The sequence below is a fragment of the Myotis yumanensis genome, unplaced genomic scaffold (assembly GCF_028538775.1).
Source record: "Myotis yumanensis isolate MYYU_CA2020_CCGP unplaced genomic scaffold, mMyoYum1.0.hap1 SCAF_3, whole genome shotgun sequence".
Lineage (NCBI taxonomy): Eukaryota > Metazoa > Chordata > Mammalia > Chiroptera > Vespertilionidae > Myotis > Myotis yumanensis.
In genome coordinates, this window is record NW_027223754.1 from 43,065,226 (window position 1) to 43,081,701 (window position 16,476).

Below are 16,476 nucleotides of genomic sequence, written 5' to 3' on the forward strand. Positions count from 1 at the left end.
CATGGGAGATTGGCTGTCTGGCAGGGGGGAGGGACTGGTTGGGGGAGGGACCGCGGGAGGTTGACCGCCGGCTGTGGGGAAGGACTGGGGGAGGTTGGCTGGCCGCAGGAGGTTGCCTGTGGAAGCGCACTGACCAACACAGTTCCTGTGTTGAGTGTCTGTCCCCTGGTGGTCAGTGCGTGTCATAGCCACCAGTTGTTCCGGTCGTAAAGGTCTCTCAGGCTTTTATATATATAGATAGTTCAGTACCTGACTTCTCACTAGACTGAGGTCCATGAGACCAGGAATCATGTATCTTATTGGATGTTGTAGGCCCAATGTCTAGTGAGCAGAACATAGTGTGTAATCAGTAAATATCTGTTGAACGAATTAATGAGGAGGGAAGGCCATCTGAAAGTGAGGGAGTGTGTGGAAGAAATGGAACTTTAAGAGAGCTATGATGTTTTAGAAATTGCTGCTCTGGAGACGATGAAAGGGTCTCTAGACGCAGTGGTTCTCAACCTTCTGGCCCTTTAAATACAGTTCCTCATGTTGTGACCCAACCATAAAATTATTTTCGTTGCTACTTCATTACTGTAATGTTTCTACTGTCATGAATCGTAATGTAAATATCTGATATGCAGGATGGTCTTAGGCGACCCCTGTAAAAGGGTCATTCGACCGCCAAAGGGGTTGCGACCCACGGGTTGAGAACCGCTGGTCTAGAGTAAAACCATGTAAAAGAATTGCTATGATGCTTAAGCTTACCATAAGTTTCAGGGGCATCAATCTCAGTTTTAAAGAAAGTCCAAAATAGCTGAGCGAAGGAAGGTAATTGGATAAACTACTCTAAGTTTGAAGTTTCATAAATTGGGTCTGACATTAGCCCAGAATAGCCCACAAATACAATCTGTTGAGTGCAGGCTGCACAGAATAGGACATAAAGCCAAGAAGCCAAAGGACTGGTGGTCTCAATGTGATTGAAAAGACAGTGCAGTAGGAATTATGGATTTTTCTTTTCTTTAGTTATACTAGTTTAAGAATAGTTTTCCAAAGAGTTATTTTTTAAAATATTTTTATTGATTTTAGAGAAGAAGGGAGAGGGAGAGGGAGATAGAAGCATCAATGGTAAGAGAGAATAATTGATCAGCTGCTTCCTACACACCCCATACTGGGGATAGAGCCCACAACCTGGGCATATGCCCAGACCGGGAATTGGACCATGACCTCCTGGTTCATAGGTCAACACTCAACCACTGGGCCATGCCAGCCGGGTCCAAATAGTTATTTTTGAAATGAGAAAGTGTTTTAGTGGTTTTTCCCCATTACTATATTTTCACATAATTAAAAAACACACTTAAAAGACAACCAACATGAGCTTTCTTTTAGAGCCAAGTTATATAGAGGCATCTCTTTTAGGAAAGTTATTTATGGCGTTATGGAAAATTGAGAAAGAATTCTTTTTTATGAGTATTCTTTAATTATTCTGAATCATGGAGGGGAAGGAACTGAAATTTCCTGTAATGATTAAGCTTATGGAATAGGAAACACGGTGAAATTTTATATATACTAGGGATCTGTTTGCACAGGGTGAAAGCAGAAGGTTGCACCATTTGGGTTTTAATATCAGCCTGTTTAATGGGTTAATTCTAGGCGTCCTGGAAGTTTTCCATACTTATACATAATGTTTTCTTTTTTTTAAAAATAGATGTGGTTTCTTTACTTCTTGTTACTAAGTGGTAGAGCACAATTTCTATTCATACTTATACTCCACAGGGACTAAAACTTCTGCAAGTATCATATCTCCTAAGCATGACTGATAGATGCATAATGTTGATACGAAGGATCATTTCTCATTCAAGAGTAAAAAATTTTTTTCTGGTTAATTTGCTCTTTTTTTGTCAATAGGGAACCACTTACTTGATTTTTCACTAAATTGTTGTATATGCTTTGTTTCTTAAGGATCGTCTTCTGGTTCAAATTAATTATAGCATTTAAAGTCTTTTGTTAACACTTGCATTCCTGAGGATATTAAGTGCATTGAAATAAAATACATTCCTATGAATATCTAGATAGGAAATATTTAAGGTACTCACTTAATTTTATTTAATATATAAATAAAGTTTTATTTATATATTAAAGTTTAAAATATTGTTTATAACCTAACTTGCATATAGAAGGAAATGTATTTATTTAGTTGCTTATTCTAGACAGTATATGCTGTGATGTTAATGCATTTAAGCTGAGATAATATTACATAGCCAAAATATACTACTTATGGGTTGCCATAAAAATATCTAATAACACGATATTATCCTTACATATTGGTATTCACAAACCAATATTACCATGTCCTATGTGGATATACATTTAACTTCCAGCTAGACTGTAGGTACTTCAAGAAAAGGAATCTTGTCTTCTTATTCTTTTGTATTCCTCAAGTTGTATAGCATATCTTGAGTTTTAGATATTATTTGCTGAGTTTTTGTTATCATAATTGAGAATTGAGATCTTTTCTACCTCCCTGCCTTTACTTAGTCTCCTCTTCGTTCATTGGTATTACTTAAAATATCTAAAAACTGTTGTAGCTTCAAGATCAAATGAAACCACTCAGAAAAAATCAACCAGGCCTGACATAGGAGGCCCTGTGCTGAGCCAGTTACCCTGTAGTGGGTGATACATGTTGACAGGGAGAGTCTGGGAAAGAGGTCAGATGGTTCTCATGGGGGAAACCACTGTGCCACTAGTACAGAAGCACTTCAATCCATTAAGAATTCATAGGCCTGTGCAGTGCATACCAGCTGGTGAAGAGATCTGTTGTTAACACATTTTGGTTAAGTGAATATTTAGAGTGTGTGAGACTTTTTAAGTGTTCCTTGTTAGTAAGTCAAATACTATGATTGTCTTTTCATTTCTTAACTTTTTTTTTCTTTAAGAATTACTCCACATTTTTACTCAGTCTCATAGATTGATCAAATAACCTATTCAGAATTCTTGCAAACATAGCAGTTAACAAACCAACACCTTCTCTTGCACACATCAGCCCCAAGAATGCCCTTCTGTAGTCGTTCCTGCCTCCTTCTCTAAACTGAACTTGTGGCTTTGCTGCTCCCCCTCATAGGACCTCTGGTTTTGTGAATACTATCCCAAAATTATTCTAAATAGTTATCAGTCCCATCAAACCCTTTTCCACTTTACATGCCTAGGAAATCATTCTGATTCCTACATCACAAAGCAAATAAATGAGTTTAGGCCTTTATTCCACAAACTCATATTCGTGTAATTTTCTCTCTCTATCCAATCCAAACTTTATCTGTATTTTTGACAAATATTTATTGAGTACTTATAATGTTCTAGGCACAGAGGTTAAAGAATAGAGTACAACAAAGATCTCTTGAAAATTTAAAATAAAATAAAAATGTAATAGTACAAAGACAAAAAAAGTGAAAAACAAGAATGAAAGGTAAGCAATTAGAGACTCAATTTAGAAGAGTCAGAAAGAACAAACAAAACAAAGGAATGGAAAGCATCAGAGAAATAGCATAAGAAATTCCCTGAATTGATGGGCATGAGTCTTCATTGGAAGAGTCCCATAGTCACACAGCAGAATGAAAGAGGAGGGCTCTGGAATGGGAATTGGAATCCTTCTCTGAAGCAGTGGCATTTAAGATGAGTCCTGAAGTAGGACGAAGAGTTGGATGAAAGAAAACAGGAAGTGATAGTAGATGAACATTCAGGAGGAAATGTTAGGAGGTCCTGAGTTGTGAAGAAACTAAGAGAAATTGGTGTTGCTGCTGTACAGATAGCAAATTTGTGTTATGTAGGCACTGTGGAGGAAAGTTCCTAAGACAAGGCTGGAGAAGTAGGCTGGGGTCCTGATTGCACAGGGCCTTGGGAACAATATTTAATTTGGACCCAACAGTACAAGACCTTGGAAACTGAAAAACCTGAAAAGATATTAAGTGACAGTGGTAATGCTTTTTTAAAACAACAACAACAACAACAAAACATTCTCCATTGTTGAGAATGGATCATTGGGGAGTAAAATTATATGTGGTGAGACAGATTAGGAAACATGTAGGTAGGAGTTCAAAATGAGAGATGAACTTGAGACTTTTGGAAGTAGAGGCAGAGAAAAATAGACACAATTGGGTTAGGAAGTACAACCCCAGACCTGCTGCTGGATTGAGTAGGTAAAGGAGAGAGGAGAAATTGTCAAGGTCTACTCCCAGGGTTCAGTTGAGCAACTAACTATAGGAGAGTTGTGATGCTATTGCCAAGGTGGAGGGAAAACCAAATGGGAAATAAGGTCAGAAGTACTGTTTTTCACATATTGAAATTAAGGTGCCTGTGAGATTTCCAGAGTAAATATGAAATAAATGATTAGATACATGTGTCTATAGCTCAGGAAAGAGGTGTGGGTTAAAAGTATAAAATTTAGTGTCATTGGCTTATTTTTGGTAGTTAAAACTTTTGTAATGATCAGCTTGCTTAATTGGAAATGATAGAGTAAATCAGAAGAGAGCCTGTATTTCTAGCAGGGACATCTTTCTTGAGGTCCATACCCAGGTAGGCAACTGCCTAGTGCCCATAAGCATCTTAAATCACAGTAACCTATAACCAAGCCCATGATCTTCTTTGTTATCCCAAACCTTTTTCTTTTTTGCCTTATCTAGAGGGTGGAATCAGTCATTCTCCCAGGACACCTATTGCCATTCTAAACTACTTATTTCCCCTCATACTCTCTGAAATAGTAGATCAAGTTCTTCCCACTAAATATTCTAGAAACTGCCTCATTCTCACCTGGCCCGTTACCACTGATTTTTGTTCTGGCCCTTGCTTTTTCTTTCCCATGCTATTGCAGTAGCCCCCATCCCATCATGCCCAGTGCATGCTCCCCCACCTTCTTCCATTGTTGATACTGTGTTCTTTTTTAAATAAGAACATCTGATCATATTGTCATGAATCCTCTTCCTAGGTAGAATTGATTATATGCTCTTTGCACCTCTGTGTACTATAATCAAACCTATTTTTAATGTATCCATCTCTCCCTCTGTTAAAGTATGTTTTCTTAGGAAAGAGTTTGAATATCATTTATATGCATTCATAGTCTAACATGTAGTAAGTGCTCAATAAATGCAGATATAACATAGTCCAGTGGTTAAGAGTTCAATTCAGACTCTTGGTTAGATCTAAATACAAATTCTGTTTCCAAAATGTAGTAGCTATGTGACATTGGAAGTGACTTTATGTTTTTATATCTGTTTCATCACCTGTAAAATGGATGTAATCAGAATACTTAGCTTCATCAAGTAATTGTGAGAGTGCTGGGTATAATAATTATAATAATACATGGTACAGAATAGCATATGAATGAAGTGTGCAGTGATGCTTTATCACTCAGAAGACAAAAATCCCAATGTTGAAGACCTTCATGATCTGGCCTCTGCCTATCTCTTCTGACCCATATTTGACAGCTCTCCCCATATAGCACTCTCCCCACTGTAAACACAGCAAATTACTTGCAATTGCCTAAATATGCCTTATTCTCTCTCCCTCCCCCCACTTGCTTGGCTGTCTCTTTTCACTTGGAATGTCTTTTTCTACTTCATCTCCCTAGCAAATGTTGCTCATCCTTTGATTTTTTTGGTGTTACCCCCTCACAGAGTCCTTCTCTGATACCTTCCTATCCATCACAAATGGTTAGATGCTTCTTTTCTGGGCTCCTTGTACATGCCTGCATTTTGTTTGTAAATATATGAACCACTTGAGGGAAAACTTTCAGTTCTGTATTCACAGAGTCTGGATGCTGGTGGCATGAATTGAATAAATGCTTATTAAACAAGTAAATATAGGGATAAATGAATCTCTGATCCTGGGGAATGGTATTTTTTAAAAAGTAAGTATCGTAGTTCATATCAAGGGTCAGCAAACTACAGCCCCTAGGCCAAATCTAGCTCTCCCACTGCCTGTTTTCATAGTTTTGGGGGACATGGCCATGTTTGTTTGTTCCTGTGTTGTTTATCACTGCTTCTACACTATAACATCAGAGTTGAGTAAATGTGACACAGACAAACCTGATAGCTCACAAAGCCTAAAATATGTATTACTAGTATCTGGCCCTGCACAGAAAGTTCCCTGACTCTTGCTCTATGTAAATTTTCTTTTAAACAATCTTTTAAAAGGCTGGGTAAAATTATCAAAATTAACATTTTTTTCTCTGACATATAAAGATGTGGCAGTGTCCCTTCTTTATCTTATGTATTTCTTTTTTAGAAAACCATATTCTGTTTAACTCTGATATTTTTTTAACTAAATAGGCAGGAGCAAGCTTTTATAAGATGACTGGCCTGGGTCCTTTGCCTCAAGCTCTTTATAATGGTGAATCCTTTAACCATGAGGAGTTAAATATTCAAAAACTAGAAAGAGCTCTTCTTCAAAAAATGATGGATATGACCATATATTTACAAAGGGAAGTTTTTATGGTAGGTAAGCATTTATGAGAAAATATATGATGAATGATATTTATAAATGAATTTTTGTATTAAGAAATATTTTAATAGCAAAAGTTAATTTTGTAAAAATTTTCATCCTGATCATGTAGTAGTGATTTTTAAATTAATAATTAACTTTATTTGTGCATAATTACATCTAAAAATTGCTTCATTGGAAAGATAATTCAAAGTTTTACATGAAAATTTATTATGAGAATCCTAAATCACATATTATTTATTGATTTATTTTATACGGAGTATCTTTAAATGTAATCTCTGCATAACTTTAAAACATATGCATATAAATTGCCTCTATTACCTAAATAATATTTTTGTTATTTTAGGGCACATTAAATGATCGAACAAATGCAATTGATTTCCTTATGGATAAAAATAATGTTGTACCTCGTATAAATCCTTTGATTTTGTACAGTGAAGGGCAGTACCTTAATTTAATATCTACATCAGGTAAAATAATTCTCCTGTTTTCTTTTCTACAAATGCTTATTGAATTGTGAATGTTTTATTAATTCATTATTTATTATTTAATATGAAAATTTTCAGTAACTACAGATGTTGAAGATTTCTCTACTTTCTTTTTCTTGGACTCACAAGATAAGAGTGCTGTAATTGCAGAGAACATGTATTATTTAACCCATGAAGGTAATAAGCATATTTTATTTTCCTAAATTTATTCTTAAAGTAGCAAAATGTTGTAATTTTGGTAAGGTGTTTGCATAATACTTTTTTTTTTAAATCTCTACCCGAGGATATTTTTCCCACTGATTCTCAGACAGAGTGGAAGGGAGGAAGGAGGGGGTGAGACAGTGAGAGAGAAACATGGATGCGAGCGAGACACAGCAATTGGTTTCCTCCCACAGGTGCCCTGACCAGAGTAGGGGATCGAGCCTGCAACCGAGGTACATTCCCTTGACCCAAATCAAACCCAAGATCCTTCAGTCTGTGGGATGACGCTGTAACAATGGAGCCAAACCAGCTAGGCCAGGGCCATAATACATGTTTATATATTGATATTTGACTAGAGGCCTGGTTTTCAATTTGAGAGCTTGTAATTTGTTAGGACAGTGGTCGGCAAACCGTGGCTCGCGAGCCACATGCGGCTCTTTGGCCCCTTGAGTGTGGCTCTTCCACAAAATACTACGGGCGGGCGCGCACGTACAGTGCGATTGAAACTTCGTGGCCCATGCTCAGAAGTCTGTTTTCGGAAAGGAGATAGAGGAAACAAGTATACAAGATGAGTGTGGATGGGAGAGTTGGAAGGGGTCGACCTCAGCGAACATACCTCAATCAGATTGAGGACGTTTTTAGCAAAGGCCAGCTGAGGAGTACCCTAATTAAGTTAATAACAATGTACCTACCTATATAGTTTAAGTTTAAAAAATTTGGCTCTCAAAAGAAATTTCAATCGTTGTACTGTTGATTTGGCTCTGTTGACTAATGAGTTTGCCGACCACTGTGTTAGGATATAAGGATTGACATAAGAAAATAATACCTTCTATCCTAGCTAATTATAAATGCAGAGGGGTTCATCTTACTTTTTTTGCCTATTTTTAAAGCAAGCTATAACATGTGGATCCCCACTGGAATGACTCAGTTGGTTGAGCCTTGCCAGTTCCATTCCTTGTCAGGACACATGCCCATGTTTCAGCCTCAATCCCCAGTCGGGGGCGTGCAGGACACAGCTGATAAATGTTTCTCACATCAATGTTTCTCTGTCTCCCCCTTCCTCTCTCTCTAAAAAAGCAATAAAAACATATTAAAGTAAAAAAATATGTGGATGTTTTGCCTAGGTTTGGGGGTCAAACCAAAGGAAAGGAGACCAAGACAGGAACATATTTGGAAATAAGAATTTAGCCTAGATAGGGAAGTCTGCAGTGGGGCCATACATTTTTCAATCTTATCAGATAGATGAGATAAGATAGGTAATTATAAGATAGATGAGCTAATTAAAGTTTGGTTGTTTTTTGTCTTGCTTTATTTTATTTGACCTGCTTAGCTGTAGGGAGAAAAATGAGAGCCAATACATACAAGAAGGCTTATTTGTATCTCAGTATTAAAGCAGTAACTTTCTAACAATGAGAGTGATCTAAAGATGGAATAAACTATGTAGTAAGGGGTAAATTTTTATCAGAGAGAGATTTAAGCAGAGGCTACACAACCAGTTTTTCAGAGTGGTAAGGAGTGCATCCAACTTTGGACCAGATGGCCCCCAAATTACCTTCTAATTTATTCATGATTTTATGTTCACAAAATGATCTGTCTACACAAAACCCAACACATAATGAAATGTAAAATAAAAGTTCCACTTTATGGTAGGCTAATGTGTAAAAATGACGGGAAAGAAAAGGAGTTTGAAATAGGAAATAAAAGATAGGATAAATATTTGTCAGGTTCTGGAGTGTATTTCTGGGCATCAGAGTAAGTTAGCCTTTAAATTTCGTGCAGCTTAAAGGAATACTTTATTAACAGAGAAGCATCGTAAGTTCCTCTTATTTGCAGTTATGTAAATGTGTAAAGAAATAAAAAATTATAATTTACTTAGCACATTTGAAACATTTCTCCATTTACTACTGTATGGTGAAAGGGCTGACATTGAGAGGGCACCAGAATTCTTTACCTTTATTCTTTTAAAAGAATGTGCTATTTGCTGATCTACAGAACAGCAAAGTTTTTATAACTGTTTTAAGTCGGTCATGTGATCTGAAAGAATAATCTTTCTATAGATTTTAATGGTGACCAGATAACTATCATTTCAAATGTTATATCCTGAAGCTGGATGAAATAAATGCATTTAACTGTAACGTCAGAATTAAAATTGTTTCTTTCTGTGGCATCAAATTTTCAAATTTTTCAGAAAAAGAATTATACTGATATTGATGGCACGAGATGATGTGAATTAGACCAAGTTAATAAAAGCCAGACATTTTGAATTAATGAATCATAAGCTAATAAGATATTGCTGTTTTTAGTATCTACTAATAAACCTTATTGTACTGGGGTTTTTTTTATATATGGGGATATACATATCAGTTTCTTTATTTTTTTACAAATATAGCTAGAAGGCAGTTTTGCTTGCCAACACTGGAACCATGATAAGCATAATACAGCTTTCTCTACTCATAGAAGTATCCCACAAGTGTGTCCTTTAGGGACTGTTCTTTCTTCTTGGTACCTGAGTTTATATAGAGCTTATATCATGAATTACATTTCTAGCATTTTATGTCACTGTACGTGTATAATTTTTAACATTTGCTTCTTTTCTGAAAGACTAATTTTACTATTTATTGTTGTTTTTTAATTTTGTTAACTGGATATGTCCTCTGCTTTTAGTTTTGTTTTAAAAAGAATTAGTTTAACTAAACCATTTGAAACTTTCAGACGAAGATGTAATTTCTTCCATTACTCTCTGGATTATTGCTGATTTTGACACACCATCTGGGAGAAAATTGCTTTTGAATGCATTAAAGCACATGGTGAGTAAGTTTACCTAGATAAAAGCACCCAAGAAACATAAACCAAAATATTTTATGAAATTGCTTTGTATTAACTAAGTGTAAATTTATTGATGTATAACAAATTACCCTATAACTTAGTGGTTTAAAGCAGTAAACCTTTATTTTCTCACAGTTTCTGGAGTTTAAGAATTCAGGAGTGACTTAGCTGAGTGGTTGTGGCTTGGGGTTTCTCATGAGGACACAGTCAGGATTTTGGCTGCTGCCACCTGAAGGCTTTACTGGAGCTGGAGGATCAGCTTCTAAGATGGCTCACTTGCATGGCTCTTAGCAGGAGACCTCAGTTTCTCACTGGCCGTAACAGAATGCTTCTTCCTATTGCCACGTAGACCACTATTTAAGTGTTGCTTAAGTGTCCTGGGGAACAGCTGGCTTTCCCCCGAATGATTGACAAAGAGTTAAAGATGGAAACCAAAAGTCACAATGTCTTTCATGATCTAGTCTCTGAAGTCACATACTATATTTCCACGCTATTCTGTTTGCTATGCAGATCACTTCTATTCAGTATGAGAAGGAACTGTAAGTCTGAGTACCAGGAGGTGGGGATCATTGGGGGCCATCTTGGAGCCCTGCTACCACATTAAGAATAATTAATACATTTAAAATGAAAATAACATCTGCTAGGAGATTTTCACATCATATTAGATAATCTCAGAACACATTCTGGCTTTCCTCAGTTGCCTGCAGACAAGCACATTTCAAAACCCGTTCTTTGGGATCTATGGAACAACAGTCACTTCTGCCTTCTCTTCCTTCTCAAGAATTTCTGGGAGCATGTTCTTTGAGAGGCTCACAAGCTGTCCTTCCCCCACTAGTTACATGTATATGGCCCTTCCATTATGCATATATTGGTGTGTTTAATGATGTTCCACATTTCTCTGAGGATCTGTTCATTCTTTTTACAATTTTTTTTCAGGTTGTATCATCTTTATTGATTCACTGATTTTTCTGCCAACTCATATCTATTGAACCTTTCTAGAGCATTTTCCATTTTAGTTACTGAATTTATAACTCCAGAATTTCCTTTGGTTCTTTTTTATAATTTCTATCTCTTCATTATTATTATTATCTGTGAAATATTATTAAAATACCTTTCTTTAATTCTTTAGACATGGTTTTCTTTAGTTCTTTGAATATATTACATCTGTTAAGTCCAACAACTAAGCCCCTCAAAGACAGTTTCTCATGCTGTGGGTTTGTGGGTTTTTTTTTTCACCTTTATATGAATCACACTCTCTTGTTACATTGCATGTCTCATAATTTTTTATTGAAAACAAAACATTTTAGATAATACACTGTAGCATATTTGGATACTGGTAACAACACCCCCCCCCCCCCCCCTTCCCTGGGCTACTTGTTGTTTGTTGGATAATTTATTGATTTATCTATTGTTAGTGATGTGAATGAACTAATTCTGTAAAGTCTATTGCCCTCTCATTATATATCTCTGATATTCTTGCTCTGGTTTTTTCCCCTTGTTTTTGTCTTTTATCTTGGTTTCCTGGGGAATATCTCTGGCTGAGCACAAGCCGCTTAACTGGTAAAAGATTGTGCTTAAGTCCCCATAGCCAGTTAGATTTTCATCTTCACTCTTGGATATGTATGACTGATTTAGAGACTACTTTCACAGTTCAGAAATGTTTTGATTTTGCCTCACATTCACCCATGGAATAGTATCTTAGAATTTACCTTTTTAATTACTCTTGAGAAATATCTTTGACAGTGCTCTATTTCTTGACCTGGGTGGTTGTTTTATGGGTTAATCTGCATTTTTGTTTTATAATCTTGTTGTTTCATAGACATACATACACAAGAAGAGGTCAAACAAATATTGCATTATAAAATAATCATTATGCAAAGAGGTAAAGCAGTTGGAGTTACTAAAATTATTGTTTTTAGGCTATTTCAATGATAGGTCATCTTCAATAGTCAACATAGAATTTGACAGTGAAAGATGTATGGTAAAGCATAAACTTGATTGGAAAGAAAAAAGTTCAACTGTAAAAAGGTATGTAAGATACAGATTTTTTTTTCACCTATAAATGTGTGGTTTTTTTTCAGAAAAAAAGTTTTCATAGTCGGTTGGGTGTTATTTATAATCCTACATCAAAAATAAATGAAGAGAACACAGCTATTTCTAGAGGAATTTTGGCAGCTTTTCTTACACAGAAAAACAGCTTTTTGAGAAACTTTCTCAGGAAACTGGCAAGGGAAGAAACTGCTACAGCTATTTACTCTGGAGATAAAATTAAAACATTCCTTACTGAGGTCAGTAACTTTGTTTGAAATAATAAGTATGTGTTGAATATTTCAAAAGAATAAATCTGTATGCTTGGAGATAATATGTTACTGAAAAACATCAGTTAATATGTATAATCATTTAGGGATAATAAATATTTCTTCAAATGGGAAAAGATAAATGTTAAATAATATGACTTTGCATAGAGGCATTTAACAAATCAAATTTATATATTATCTACTAGATCAGTGGTTCTCAACCTGTGGGTCGAGACCCCGTTGGGGGTCGAACGACCCTTTCCCAAGGGTCGCCTAAGACCATCGGAAAACACATATATAATTACATATTGTTTTTGTGATTAATCACTATGCTTTAATTATGTTCAATTTGTAACAATGAAATTGGAGGTCACCACAACATGAGGAACTGTATTAAAGGGTTGCGGCATTAGGAAGGTTGAGAACCACTGTACTAGATTGAGATATACTTGTGAACAAGGCAGATAGAGTCCCTGCTCTTGTGGAGCTTACATGGTAGTGGGAAAGACAGACAAAGTAAGTGGTATTGGAAAATACATAAGAGGGTAGATGGTTTGAGTGACGCTCTTTTAGCTGGAGTGGTCAGGAAAGGTATTTCTTCAGAGCTTACATTTGGGCAGTGCTCTGAATAACATGAAATATCAAACCATGGAAAGTCTGTGAGAAGAATGTACCAGGTTCAAAGAACATAGCAAGTCTAAAGGCTTGACACAGAGTCAGTCTTGCCAGACTTGAGGTATAGGCAGAAAATCATTATGACCAAAATAGAGATGGATGTGCAGAGTACTAGCATAAGAGGTCAGAAATATAATCCCAGATATTTAAAGCACTTATAGGCCATACTAAGGGATTGAAATATTCCTGAGTATAATGGCAGACATTGAGGAACCTTGAAGAGGTGAATAACCTTTAAAAAGATGACTCTGGGTACCATGTGAAGATTTGAAATAGGATGAACATTTAGAATGCTTTTGCATTTCTTGCCTATAATCTAGGCAAGAAATAATGGTAAATGGTATGTTGAACTAGATAGGAGTGGTGGAGATGGTAAAATGATTGATAAATAATTGTTATATTATGGTAAACAGGATTAGTTGCTCAATTGTATATGACCTGTGAAAATAATAGGCTAGGATTTTGTCTTGAACAGCTAGACTTAATGGTGGTATCCTTTTTTTTTTTTTTTAATGGAGAAGTCTAGATTGAAGAGAAGATTTGGACACATAGGGCCTGGATCTAGAGCTAAGTTTTGTACATGTTAAGTTGGAGAAGCCTTTTGGACATTCAAGTGGAAATGTTGACAATTGAGTAAATGAGTGTAGAAATCACTGAGGGGTTGTCTTTTTTTTTTTTTTTTTTTTTTTTTTTTGAGAGTCAATTTGAGGATCATCAACATTATATATAATTCCAAGGTAAGAAACTAGATGAGAAACCTCAGAAGTGAGGCTGGGTGGAGAACAGAGTGGTTGAAAGCTTAGCCCTGGAACATTCTAAAATGTGGAGGAACACAAGAAAAGGATGATCATATAAAGGAGATGGAACAGCCAATGAATTAGGAAGGTGACCAGGAGAGTATGGTATCCTGGAAGCCAAATGGAGAATATATTTCAAGGAGGAAATGATCATCTATGCCAGATGTTTCTGAAATGATCACCTATGCCAGATGTTTCTGAAATCCATCTTCCTAACTGACCATTTTATTGATTAAGGTGGTTCTTGGTGACTTTGATAAGAACAGCTTTAGTAGAGTGAAAAGCATAAAAGTGCACTAGATTCAAGAGAAAATAAAAAATCAGGAAATAGAGATAGCAAGTATAGCTTTTTAAAGAAGTTTCTTGCACATTGAAGGAAGAAGTATTCCGTAGCCAGAATGGGACTTGAGTTCAAGGAAATAATTCTAAATTTGGGAGATGTCACTCTTCTGTATGCTAATGGAAACAATCTATCCAACAATAAGAAAAGGATCATATAGATTGAGGGGAGCAAAATTCTTGAGAAATTAAGAGGTGCTGAGATCCAATGGACAGTGTTAAGTGTTGGTTTAAGAACAGGAATTGTTCATCCATTTTAACCAGAAGAAAGGCAGACTATGTGGGTACAGATGCAGAAGGATATATTTATTTGGTGGTAACAAGATAAGTACCTCTCTTCTGATTACTTTCATTTTTCAGAAGAAATTCGGGTCATTAGTTAAGTATTAGAGTGTTAGTAGGTGCTATTAGAGGTTTGAGGAAAGGGAAGAAAATGTCAAATATATTTCTGTTACTCAGAGAATGAGAAAGTGAATTCAATACATTAGTGTGGAAAGATTTCTGAGGGCCCACTGAGATTAATGACCACAAATTGAAAGTGAGATCAGCCTTGGTTGCATGTTTTTTTTCCAGCTTTAACACTGTTTGGGTCCAGTTGCAGAGTTGTATTTAACCAGAGTTGGGGTTTTGCAAGGTGAATGTAACTGAGGGAAGCATTCCAGGGAGCTGAGCATGGAAGGTTGATGTTACAGTAAAGGACTCTGGGGTGTAACTTGGGTGGGAGGGGAATTATGATATGGGAAGTATGATGGACAATAAATAAGTGGTAGGGTCAGTGGATTGAAAGTATAATGGTTAGTAACAATGAGTGAGCTGGAAGGTCAGGAGCTTGTGGTGAGAGAGGGGATAACTGAGAGAGAGATTTTGGAAGTAAGGAGATCTAGGGCTGCACTGTCCAATACTGTAGTCACTAGCTACATGGAGCTATTTTAAATTTAAAATTAAATTGAGCTTTAAAATCAGCTCCTCAGTCACACCAGCCACATTTCCAGGGCTCAGTAACCATATGTGGCTGTGGCTACCATATTGGACAGCAAAGGGGAAACATTTCTAACATCTGATCTTGTTAGAAGTTCAGAATCTAAGGCTTCACCCTGATCTACTGAAGGAGAAACTTCATTTTAACAAGGCACCAAGGTGATTTGGATGCACATAAAAATTTGATAAATATTGATATGAAGAAGTGTGTTAGTATGAAGATGTAAGGAACTTATTTGTGGTTAATTTTCTGTGAATATCCATATATTTTATGACTCTGACCATGGGTTACTTTTGTATTTCTGAAGTTAAATACACTATTACTAATTGGGTTTATATCTTTTCTGGAATGTTAAATTTTACTTAAATTGATGTTCCCTAGCATTTTACCAATCAGTAATCCACCTGAAATTCTCAAAGAATGAATAGCAAACTATCTACTTGTAAAAAGATATACAAATATTGTAATTGACTTGGCAGAGAAAGATTTCATTTTTTTTTAAATGGTTTCAGGAGAAAATAGTACTTTTTGTCACAACTTAGTATAATTTAAATTTTACACTAATATATTAAATAAGCTTTGTTAAGAAAATAATTTAATATATTTATAGTTCTCTCATTCATTTTATATTTTCTTGCTTTAGGAGATGGATAAGAATGCTTTTGAGAAAAAATATAATACCATTGGGGTGAATATTTTTCGAACTCACCAGTTGTTCTGTCAAGACGTACTTAAGTTGGGTCCCGGAGAAATGGGTATTGTCAGCAATGGGAAAGTAAGTAGAAAAACAGTTGCTCACTTTTCTCAGTGACACTGTGGTACAGGGGTCTCAAACATTTTTCTGTCACAACCCATGCTATGAAACACACACAGAGGATGGTGTTCATATGCCAGACACATGAGACAGGTCTCAGCAGAAGTAAATGGTGCTGAGAGGGTTAATTTATGGCACAGTACCTATTACTTCATCCCTTCCCCCATCCGTGAGAATATTGATTGCAGGGAAGAGAGAATGTTCTTGTGAGGATAACTTTTATTTTGTCCTAATATAAGTACTAGAATAAACAATTTAGTACACTTTATAACATTGTGATTGAGAACCACTGTTATAGTAAGTGTAGAAAGTACATTGTGAAATCTTACTCTTGTTGTAGCTTTCTTACAATCTACACTAATAAAAGAGAAACATGGTAATTAGCGTACGACTGCTACCCTTCCCATTGGCTAATCAGCATATCCTTATGCAAATTAACTGTCAGCCAAGATGGCGGCCGGCAGCCATGCACTGAAGCAAACAGGGAGGCTTGCTTGCTCCAGTGATGGCGGACTCCAACATTCCCCGCCTGACTTGCGGCCTCTCAGATGCAACTCTAAGCAGCTATGTTGCAAATATAGAAGCTAAA

The 16,476-nt window shown here is 36.1% G+C and overlaps 1 protein-coding gene across 1 annotated transcript in view; it reads left to right on the forward strand.

Moving 5' to 3' along the window:
• Positions 1 to 16,476, forward strand: part of UGGT2 (UDP-glucose glycoprotein glucosyltransferase 2) — a 162,014-nt gene that overhangs the window by 69,720 nt on the left and 75,818 nt on the right. Inside the window, exons 17-22 of the mRNA XM_070408745.1 lie at positions 6,300 to 6,464; positions 6,818 to 6,941; positions 7,038 to 7,136; positions 9,873 to 9,967; positions 12,068 to 12,274; positions 15,717 to 15,848. Coding sequence (XP_070264846.1) covers positions 6,300 to 6,464; positions 6,818 to 6,941; positions 7,038 to 7,136; positions 9,873 to 9,967; positions 12,068 to 12,274; positions 15,717 to 15,848 — 822 coding nt within the window. The remainder of the gene's footprint in view (positions 1 to 6,299; positions 6,465 to 6,817; positions 6,942 to 7,037; positions 7,137 to 9,872; positions 9,968 to 12,067; positions 12,275 to 15,716; positions 15,849 to 16,476) is intronic.